Source organism: Buteo buteo, chromosome 10, assembly GCF_964188355.1.
Source record: "Buteo buteo chromosome 10, bButBut1.hap1.1, whole genome shotgun sequence".
Classification (NCBI taxonomy): Eukaryota; Metazoa; Chordata; class Aves; order Accipitriformes; family Accipitridae; genus Buteo; species Buteo buteo.
In genome coordinates, this window is record NC_134180.1 from 18,174,269 (window position 1) to 18,186,335 (window position 12,067).

Here is a 12,067-nt window from a genome sequence, read left to right on the forward strand (position 1 = left end):
TAGTTTTGTGAAAACATGTATTTGGCACAAACATAGACCTCCAAAATCTGTAGTTTTCCTTTGTCTGTTGGAGCTTGGTGGCTAAAATCACAGAAGATGTCTCCTGCAGAAACCCTGCCCATTGCTGTATTGCGTGGGCCCTGCCGTGTGGACCACAGAACAGCTACTATGGCACGATGCCGCAACCCTGGGCTGAGAAGCACTTCCTTTGCAGCAATCTTGCCCTAAGAAATTAAAAAACTTGGCACCAGAACCAGCAGCAGAGCTATTCCGTGCTGTCCATGCTCTCTTGCCTGGGAAATAAGGAAAAGGAGGAGGCAACCTAAGAAGAGGTGGATCACAGTGGAGTTAGGGAACGTGGGAAATAAAAGGAAATCAATATGCATGAGAATTTATGGGAATTGTTTGTGTATGCCTATATACATCCAGATATATAAATACATGCATGTGTTTTGTATATATATGAAGAGACGTGGGACTGGATAGAAGCAGAGGGAAATGGAGAAGGCCAGAATCTGCCCAAGACTCTTAACCACACGAGCAAAATTGAAGAAGGGTCTTTCTCTTCAGGAACATATGACAAGAGTAGCATCTAAGAAGTGCAAACAGACTTTGCACAAGGTTTTCTGACACACCCATTCTTTACTTTCAGGTGCTTATTAAAAGAGCTGTGCACATTTACCAATTAGCAGATGTACCTACATTTATTTTCCCCCACCTCATTTCCCCTACCAGTCTGCAGGACCCTTTCAGAGCCCTAGGAACTACAGCTTTCCTCAGAATCAGCTGGCTTTTTCTTCCTGCCCAGATCAGTTTGCTGCCTCTGACACTGATAAGTCCCTCCAATAAAACAAAGATCTCCCCCTGAAAGAAATCCAGTCGGTTCCTCTCTCTCATTTATTCTAGTGACTCCACCGTCTCTCCTGCTTCATTCTCCTCTGACTCTTATTTTTTTGTCTTGTCATTATTGTGTATCTCTCCCGTTTGGGAGTCTTCCATTTTCATATTCCTGTGGACAGTAAAACCATCCGTTACTTTTCTTAATAGCAGTGCCATTTAGCAAAATCTTCAATCTCTACATGAATAGGCATATCTCATCCACTGACACCCAGACAGGCATCTTTCATTCTGCAGTGGCTAGCCATTGAAAATTTACTTAACAACTGACGTAGTCTTTAAGCATCAATATTGTGGAAACGATATAAAAATTAATCACACTTTCTTTTGTCTAGCATATTCAATACATTTTGGTAATTTCAATTGAAAAGGTGCTGAACCTGTTTTTCTTTAGAATGAGCATTGCTCAAATAACAGCAGTTTCATCTGCCTCATTTCTAGCATTGAGGAGAATGCTTCACTATCTATTGTATTACAGGTTCTTGTGGATTTTGTCCAGCAGCCACTTATGACAACTGCAAGCTTGTTTTACCCTGGGGATATATATGTATGTGGCCAGTTGCTTCAGGTCATATTCCTTCCAAATGGAAGTCAGCTTGACAGCTGTTAATTTGCACTTGGCCATTCCATGTGTTGTCTTGCTCTAATTATTGGTCACTGTATGGAACAGGTGACAAGTACCCACATGAGAATCCTTTAAATCACTAGATGTACAATCATTAGGAAAACAAACAGAGAGGGACGTTAAATACTAGTTTTCTCTCCAGCCCCAAACAGAAACAGATTTTAGCCCGTTTTGACATCTATTGGAAAGGGATGGAAAGAGGTGACAATATCTTACTGTTTATGAAACTAGCTTCTTATTCTGTAAGTATCCTAGTTTCAGGGAAAGAAGGGAATTTAAGGAAAATACAATTATTCTAAGACCAGATGCAGAATCTGGTTTATCTAATGATTTTTTCACAAGGTTTGATTAGGTGTTCTTTCCTAAGTAAAACTAAATGTGCCTACCAAAATATTTCCTCTGACCTTCAGCTACTACAACTATGTCACATTAAAGCAGGCAAAAAAAATTTTCCTTTCTGAGCAAGAGAGTACTTGCTGAACAAGAATGGCAAAACACCATTATAGTGAGCTTCCCTTCTACTGAAGTGTGGCATAGCAGAGTATATTTAATTGAAGTCTGTTTTCTCAGACTCCCAGGGCCTAATATGGATCTTAATTTGGGCCAGGTGCTCTAAGGACATAAGCAGAGAACTTGCTTTGTTCCTGGGAGTAGTGAGTAATGGTTGAATTTTTGCAAGATTATAGACCTGTCTGTAGTGAAAATTATGAATAATTTAGTTGATCTCAGTGGAGCTGCATTAGTGAAAATAAGAAAAGATTCAGCATCTTGGAGTCTTGAAAAATTACTGCTTTTAGACCTGTGCAAGCTGAAGATATTACAACATGCTATTTGAGTGATGTCTTGTAAAGCACGCTAAAACAGTAATACAGACACAACACATGGAAATAGAGTGGCTGCCATAGGACATGCTTTATTAAGACTTAATCTGAATTTAAACTCACTTCTAAATAATATCCCGCTTTTTTTTATTTTTGCCTTTTAAAAATAGGTGTAAGTGCAACCTTCACGCTACTGGCTGTAAAGAAGAAAACAAAAGACTACTTTGTGAATGTGAGCATAACACAACTGGCCCAGACTGTGGAAAATGCAAGAAGAATTACCAGGGACGACCATGGAGCCCTGGTTCTTATCTGCCTATACCTAAGGGCACTGCTAATATCTGTAAGTAGTTCTGTATAATAAGGATATTTCATTATTAGAATTCTGCCCCGTATCGTGGCTCTGAAGGAAGATTAATGCTGGCAAAAGTTTGTCATTTCTTTATGACCCAGTGCATATAACTGGACAAGGTGTCAAATTGTAAGTGTTAATTGTAAGTATGCATCATCTGTGCTCTCACATGTTCTTGCATGAGAACTGCATGTTTGTATCCATAGACAAATCCCTGGCCACTGCACAGAAGGGGCTGAGGAATGAAAAAATTAGGACCCCTTCATGTAAAAATCACACAGGGAGGAGAGAAACCAGTGGGAATATCTGCAGTACTGCTCCAGCCATGGTGCCCTCGGCTCTCCATTCATACATCCTTATTGCCCTAAGATTCAAAACCACGTCAGTTCAATGTGTGAGATGAGGTCCTTGCTCATTTTTTGTCCTTTTAAGAAAATTAAAAAATCTCAGACCAAATTTTTCCAATTAATAACTAAAGATCTAAAGGTTGGTAAAGAAAGTTTTTACCTGACGTTGACCGCAGTCCAGATTCACGTGCACTCTTTTAGATCACTGTAAGTGTTGAAGGGGGAAAGCAAGGGCAAAAACCTGAGTGTTTATATCTGCTTGTTTCCAGCTAATAGCCATTCAACAGCACACATACTCACTATTCCAGCATGCGTTCATATCCAAAGGAGGTTATTGACAGCTGCATTTCCTGGTCCTGGACAGGATTGGGTCAAAAAAACATGGTGCTGAAAGAGAGGGCATGAAGACAAGTATGAGCATCAGTTCTTCCTTTCATTCATGTATGAAATAATACACAGTGATTCAAAATCCTCCTGAACCGAGTTAACAGACTTAAATTCCTTTGAAGAAAGGATTGAAGAAGATGAGGTTAAATCACCAAACCTTTTGACAGAAGTTACTAGCTTCTTTTAAGAAGAGAGCCCACAGTTTTGCCCTGATTAAAAGCAAAACATTCATTTTAGAATATTAGAATATAACAATTTACTGAAAAGTTATTTGGGAGAAACAGAGCTATGTACTGCAGTTGAATGGAAAGTTTAAAACCAGGAGCAATGTGCAATGCTCAGAATGTTATCTAAGACTTCAAAGCAGCAGTTGTGAAGAATCAAAACTAAAAAATGAATATCATAGGAAGCAGGACCTTATCAAGTTAAATGTGAGAGTAATAGACCAAGTAACAAACCATGAAGTGTGGGGGCATGAAATTATGATAAAATTCTTACTGAGCAGAAAAAAATGAACTTCCAAAAAGCAGGGGAGAAACATTTTGTAAAAGTATTCACTTTTTCGCATGTAATAAGAAGTGAGTGCGGCTCACAGAATTAATACTTTAAAGCTTTGTTCAGAAAAAATGGTGAGATTTACTAGGTTGGTTTTATTTATATGTATTTTATATATATGTATACACACATACATACATATGTATGCACATATATACATTTTTTATATCTCTCTATATATAATACAGTTGCTACCCCAGCAATCATCTAAACTAGTGACAAGATACATCTCAACATGAAAACGAGGATCTTTCTAAATGCAGCTTGCTATGTCAGTTACATCATTTCCAATCAGTTGAGCACACACCAGACGGAACAGTAGAATTAGCACCCACCAAAAGTATGCCTGAAGACTGTTAAATAACTTTCAACGTTACTGAATTCCATCAGATATACAGTTCCACCAAAAATCAAAACATTTTGCAAATAATAGGCAGTCTTTCCTGGGTTTTATTATTAGTAGTAATTATGATAGCATCATGAAAACGTAACCTTGTTTGAGCTGACGAATGCTCCACTTACCCTCAAATCCTGACTACAGCAGTGATCAGCAGCAGGAATTTATAGCAAACAGGAAGAAGTGTGAAGGATTTGTTCTTTGCCTTCCCAGTTGCCAGCAGTAAACTGGCTTTCTGAGCTGGACCCTCCGTCATACCCACAGTGGTTGCTAGCTGCTGAGCAGAGAGACATACCCAACTGTCATAAGCTTGATCTCAGTGACATCTTATGGCAATACATTTCCCACTTTAATGACACAATGAGTGAAAGGTATTTCCTTTTGTTTGCTTTAAATGTTTGTATATGGTTAAGCCTGTACCTCCTTAGATAGGAAGAAACAGAATAATGCATCGCTATTTACATCTGTTATACCATTTCTGATTATATGGACTTGACATGTCCACTCCTCTGATCTATTTTCTGAATGACAAATCCTAATCTATTTAATCTTATCATATATAAAACCATGCCACATCTCTGGTTATCTGTGCTTTCTTGCTCTCTTCTGGTTCTATGATGTCTTTTTTTTTTTTTTAGTGAGGCTGAAACTACATGTGATATTCTAGACATGACAACAATATGGATCTTTTACAATAGCATAAAAATGTGTCTGCTTTATATTTTGTTATTCCAGGGATCAGCCCTTGAGTCCTTTTTAAAGACTGTGCCACAGTTACAACATTACTTCTGGCATCAAGGCTGATATAAGTGACAGATTATATGTTACAGTAGTTAGTTCAAAAATGTCATATTTGAGTTCCTTTAAAACACTTTCAGGGTGAACATCAGCTTATGGCAGTTCCTATTGTTTGATATTATTTACATCTTCTAAAACACCTTCAGATTATGATAGACATTGAGAAACTTCCTCAGATAGTGAGAATCTCTCTAACCTTCTTTGTTGTGAACATCAGTGAAAACAATTAATTTGGTATTCAGTACTTTTATACCTTGATTGCCTATCTACCCAATCATGTCTCTGGGAGGCCTCCTGCTCCTAGTGTGGTTATTTTAACAAAAAAGAATTACTAACTCTTATGTCTGTAGCAAGTTGATTCTCAAAATACCGTGGTTTATATTTAACTTGACAGATTTTATGCTTTTTTTCCCTATCTTTCTCCATTGAGATGACTTACACTTTTGAAGGGTGTCTTTCCAAAATCTTTTTCATTCTGCTGTATTGGGTTGGGTGTTAGGGGTTTTTTTTGTTTATAAGATAGGTGATTTTTATAATAAAAAAAAAAAAGATGGGTTATATGTGATTATTCTGAGTCTCTAGCCTGCCTCCACACTGTCTGCATTAAATCTTTTTAGCTGTTCTTTTCATTTTTAACTAACTTCCTCAGTTTTGTCTGCTCGCTCTCTGAAAGTTAAGTATTACTGCAGTGGATTTTTTTTTTATCCTTTTCCTTCTCAACAAGTATGTTGACTTTCAGTCCAGAAGTGGTTCTCTGATAACTACTTCTTAAATCAGGTCCTATGTATTACTCAGAACTAAATCAGCTTCTCTTCTTGTGGGTTGTCCGATTACTTGCTACAAGCAGCAATTGTTTATGGTATGTAAAAGTTTCATTTCTTTTGTCACTTCCTGATTTAATGCCGCAGGTGTTGGAGCATATGAAATTTTGCATTATTGTGTAAACTCTGCACAGCCAGTGTAATTTCACTTACCCTGTTGCATTTGTCACCATCTCCATTGTGTGGTCAGTAATGCAGCCCTAGCATTATACTCTCCCTAGTCAGGCATGAATTCTGTAAATAGTTGCTTGATCATGTTGATAGAATTAACTTATCTGGTTTGACACTAAACTTCCCTTGATGTATTACTTTAATTCCCTGGGGACACTTTGTATAATCCAGTAATACAGTGTCCGTTTGTTACTCTTCCTTCCTCCAATTTTCAGTCTATCTTTTCCATCTAAGACCAAAATATTTTAAATGGATTTGAAGGTTGTTTGGGTTTTTTTTATATGAGTATTCTTAAATAAGATACAGCTAAAAAATAATTGTATAAATGAAACACACAGAATTTTGTTTCACAAAATAAAAAGATCCTTTTTCTTGAGATTCTCTGAATTTGGGAAATTTGCTCAGATTCAACAAGAAGCCTAAAGTCCATTTCTAAATCCTTCCCAGCTGAAACTTTTGTTGTCTCCACTGTTCTGCTTCTACCATTTTTTTGTGGCCAATAAGACTTTAATTATACCTCTTCAGGCTACATCTCATGAAATACAAGACCATTCTAGATTATACTCCAGTCATAGCCTAAACCTTGATATAAAGCTATTTTCTGTATCCTTCTCATTTTAAGTCAACTTGAGTTTTTCAGGAGAACACAAAACATTTTTTCCATGCTTTGCTTGTGAAAGACAGAGTACTCTGCTGTTTACTGGCACTAACAATATTTCCACATTTGTCTCCCACATAGCATTTATTTTATATTTTCACTTTATCTTATTGACGATTTTGTGATTACATTTATTCCCTTGTGCTGCCACATTCTATGTATAGTTTGTTCTGCAATATGTTTTGACACTGCAAGTGAACTTACTGAATTTCGCTTTACTTGGTATTTTCCCCTCAGTAGTCATATGTGTCTGACGGCACTAGCCCTTTTCTTCCTCCTGTTGTTTAGATCATCTTTGGCACTTATCTTCTTCACTCCATCAGACGGAGCTGTCTAAGACTGTGCTGGGCTGCCATCCATCAAAGCCTGCTCGCTTTTTGTTAGTCCCTCCACAACCAATAACCTGCACCAGAAGTGCTTGACACCTGGCAAAAACCGCCTCCCAGCTGTTACATGACTTTCCTAATTCATAGTTCAACGTGAAACAAAGGATTGACCAGGACACGGGGAACATTGGTGGTTCTTTTCAGTCAACAGTTAGGCAGAGAGTCTCACTCAGTTTACTGAATTGCTCCTGCCGTGGGTCCCCCTCTGATAGTACAGCCTCTGTCTCAGCAGCATGGCCCTAATCCTCCTGAGTGGGAAAAGACTTACGAGGCATCACTGCAGCACAGCTGCCACAGAAACAGTTTCTGGCAAAAAATATGGCACTTGAAGTATTGCACTGATTACCCTCATCTCTGTGTGTAGTTTTCCCCATGAATATTTGCTGACACAAAGCCATCTTGAAGGACTGGAGTAAATGATGTTGGCCAAGAGGTTGTGTGATGGCAGGCTTTCTATTCAGGAATCCAAGTAGCATGGGTCCCTGTAACTGAAAAGATCGCACATCCTGCTGTCCTGTCAAAGCAGACTCATAAAGTAGATAGTGTCCCATTTTCTAAGGGCCCCATTCTCCCAAACAACTGGAAGGAGCGTTCCAGTGCCTACTTCATGACTGAAGTAGAGGAGATGATCCCACATGATCTTGATTTGAAGGAATGGGACACTCATGCTTAAGATGTAAAATGTTGCTCCTTGATGATTTTTATAACATCTTTCATAGAGAAAAAGGAAGATAAGAATGCAATAAGTTATAAAATGGAAAATCTTCTTCCTGTTCCTATTTTATATTACATACTAATTTTGGCTCATGAAGCTAGGTGTAAAGCCACAGGAAGATGTCACACAAAAGCTGTGTCAGGCTGGGAAACTTGGGTCAGAGGGCAAAACTGTAGTGTATCAAGAGCATTCAGGAAGACAGACGTGTCAGGAAAACCTGCAAATGATAAGCTAACTTCCCTTCAACTAGGTATCCAGTGCAATGGCCAGCAAAACATTGCAGGTACTTACCTAAAAAACAATGCACTATAAATAGCATGTGCTGTATTTTTTTAAAATGGGGCTTGAAAAATTATTCTTCGGCACTCTACCCTCTTATGTGACCCTGCTGAGTTGGTTGTTTGTGCTGGTTATGGTGGCATCTGTTGCTGGGAAATGAATTGCTTCCATCCATCACTGGTTTCAAACAACTCTATTTTCACCATATACAGTGAAGATGAGCAATGAAAGAGGGTTCTAGTCCTTAAGCAGCAATACGAGAAGGCAAAGTGTCTGTTATAAGATATACTCAAAGTTCTAAAAATGGTCTGAGTTTCAGGCTTTTTAAAGTTTCTAATATCTAATATTCTATCAATAAATTATAATTACTTGAAAAAAATCCTTTGATCTCACTGGAAGTTTCCTAGACAGAGAGTTTTCAATACTGGTTTGGAGTCACTAAGACATCATAAGAAAAAGTCCAAAGTTTAAAAGGTGTTACCCAATAAACCAATAACTAAATATTTTCTCTGTCCCGTTTGTTTGTGGTGGTATTGCTTGGGAAAGCAGAGGTGGAGGATAACAAATTTCATCTAAGCAGTTATTTTTCTGGGAATTGAAAAATCGTCAATCTTTACAGAGTAAGGAGTAGCAGGAGTTCTAGGGCTATTGCAATGAAACACATGAGAAATTTCCTAAGAATTGTGTCTTTTGCTGTGCATGGTCCTTTGGCTGAGTACAGGTTTGACATTACATGAAAAGTTTACTCCTGTGATCGTAATGATCACTCCTGTTGAGGGATTACAAGACGCTAGGTTCCTCCAGGCTTCTCAGGGCTTTAAAATAATAGAGAATTCAGAACTTCTGAAATTAATGCTGAGGATCTGATATTGCAATCATGCCTCAGTGGAGGAATTGCAAAGGGCAAAAAGACTCGCTGCAGGGAGTGCCGTCATGCTGCAGCACAGGTATTCTAGCAAAAGATCAGAGGTAGCATTAACAGCCCTGCTCTGACTCTGCTATGGAAAGCTCTATATTTTGTTCCTGTTTTAAGAGTTAAAATGTGTAGTGTAGAGTGCACTTATAGGGATGGCTTTTGTCAGAAAAGCTCTCACACAGCTTTGATCAGCAATTAATATGGATCCAAACTTGCACTGCATTATTCACTATTGTACCCTGCCATGCCTTCATAGGAGAGTCTTAATTTTCAGTCTCTGGGCTGTATTCACCTCACCTGGATAATTCCCTGAGCTCTTGGTGACACTCTTTCCCTAAATGTGAGCGAGCTGCGAGCTGGATATGGTGTTTTGATAGCAGCAGGAGCCTATCCCTGGCTCCCTGTCATACGGGAGATGCATGTTCAACTTGTGATGGAGGAGAGGCAGAAAAGCCCACAGGAAAGATGGTAGCCAAGACCAAGTTGACAAAGTAATTCTTTCATCCCACATGTACTCCCTCCCCCGGAAGAGATGCAGCCTGGCTGCATTAATTGCGCTACTGGTGGGAAGTGTACACAGGCATTGACAATGGAGGCGATAAGAGGGACTGCAGGGTATGACCCGCCCTGAGACTGGAAGCAGCAGTATGGCCCTTCTCACCAAAAGCCTGATGCTCTTCCTTTATGTTACAGATTTCACACTGACCCAAACTATAGAAGAAATCAAAAACTTGCTTTCTTTGCTAGCATCTGATTTGCTTTTTTCTCCATTCTCAATAGTCAGCTCCATGGTAGCTAACAGCTAAAACAACCCATTTCTGGAAAAGGGGGAAACGAGAAAATTACAGGGCAGATGCAGAAGATCATATGAAAGAAAAACACCAGATTTTCTTCTCTCAAGTAATGCATGTATATTTAGATGCACTTACTTACAGTGAACATATAATATACCAAACCACCACCCTCAAGTCAAGTCAAAAATAATAAATAGTATTAGAGACTTTCTTCTGCAATGTTTGCCATTTCAGGGGCAGTAGCTACCCCTGAACTTTCTTTGCACGCTTTACTCGCTGTTTGCTCTCTCTAAAACTATTGCCATTAACAACCATCCCAGTGATTTCAACTAGAAGATAATTTAGGCTAAACATGGTTTTGGTTTAACAACTGAATATACATAAATGCAATCACTTGGTTTTATTTACTCTTTATGTCTAGCTGAATAGAGTTGTGCATCAAGGGAAGCAATGGGCCTGATTCTTCATCTCTCTCTATCACCTGTTCACATCATTTCACTGCTGCAAAGTACTCACAGATTTCAATACAAGGCTGACTGCAAATGATCCACATCACGTAACATACTGGTTTCCGTCCAAAGGGCCGGCAGCAGTGGGATGACTCTCCGCAGCGCTGTGGTGCCACCGGAGGAGCCATGCAGCCAGGGATGTCTCCCAGCCCCATGCCTCCCACACTGGCAGAGAGGGAGAGGCAGAATCACACCACCTGCGCCTCATTACCTAAGGGCTTGCACCAAATACAGCTCAGCTGAATTCAAGAGCTAGCCTCAATATGTAGCTCCAGATCTCACAGAAACACTCCTACTAAGAATAATTTTCCCATCATATGTGCAGTTTTCACAGAGTGTTAATAGATCCTGCTTCGTGGCCCTATGGAACCAGCTCTTTTCCAGCAAACTTAGAAGTGCCATTCTCACTCTCTGTAGCAGAAAGGGCATAAAGCAGTGCACTATCAAGGCCAGTCACCACACACAGGGATACCTGGTATTACAAAAATCAAGCTGGTTACAGAAGATCACACCAACTCAGAAACTCTGTACAGAAATAACAAAAGAGCTTTTCAAACAGAACCTGAAGACAACTTTGCAAGGTTAATACAGAGCCCTTTAGGCTAGCTGGCAGCTTGCTTTCGTTATTCTCTGCCCAGGAAGCATTTATCACTATGAATTCATTGAAAATTTTGAAATACAGTAAAATGAGGAGAGCAGACTTGCAGGAAAACCTCTCCCTTTGCTACAATCTGTTCAGGAGAGAAAGGAAAGGATATTTGTATGCGCATGTAGGAGAGAGAGAGGTTTGAGGCGGGGGAGTATACCCAGAGGAAACACAAATACCATTTCACAGTGGAAGTGTGAGTGCGAGAACATAGTATCTGTATTTTTTCTAATATTTGTGCAGGTTCCATCAGTGTATAAAGGAAAAAGAATCCTGCTAATTTAAAATAGCTACAATGACTTGCTGAAATGTAAATAAGCTGCTATTGAAATTATGGGGAAAATTATTTGAAAATTGATTGCCTTTTTGACATTTAAGACAAAGGGATAGAAGTTCTCTTACATTATCCTAACTGAAAAAAGCACTTTTTGTCACTTTCAGAACTATAACAGCGTTGTTCTATTACGATGATATTTTAATTTCAGTTTTAATACCTCATGATTCTAAAATTTTGGAAAATACATGTTAATCTTCTCAGCAGAAGTAGAAATAATGAAGTTTGCAAACAATATCTGAGTGTGGGGCTCGGTTAGCAGCAGGTGCTCTGCCAGACCACAGGTTCCATAGGATATGAAACCAGAGGGCTGCAGTTCTGACCTGTGCCCCAGGACTGATGTGGTGAAATACAAAAGATCTGTTTATGGTTGCCATTCTGCAAATGCGATTACTTCAGCGTTGTCTTAGCCATGCCACGAGTTAGAAATGTTCCCAACTTGACTCTACGACCTTGCTTACAGTGAATATCATTTATCCCTAAGACATTCCTTCGCTGCAGTTAATTGCAGAATGAGGTCCATGCCATCTCTGTGTAAGACAGAACTCAAGATAGATGTTGAAAGAAGTATAGCAGATGTTTAATGGAGAACCAGACAGATTTCTGCAGTAAAATGCATGCCATCAAAAGTCAATAAAACTTACAAAAGGCAAACTGTA

General features: G+C 39.0%; 1 protein-coding gene across 4 annotated transcripts in view; it reads left to right on the top strand.

The window, feature by feature from the left end:
* The window catches only part of NTNG1 (netrin G1), a 166,039-nt gene that overhangs the window by 102,941 nt on the left and 51,031 nt on the right, over nucleotides 1–12,067 (top strand). For all 4 annotated transcript variants that reach the window (XM_075038814.1, XM_075038810.1, XM_075038811.1 and 1 more), the window contains exon 4: nucleotides 2,514–2,686. In XM_075038814.1, coding sequence (XP_074894915.1) covers nucleotides 2,514–2,686 — 173 coding nt within the window. The remainder of the gene's footprint in view (nucleotides 1–2,513; nucleotides 2,687–12,067) is intronic.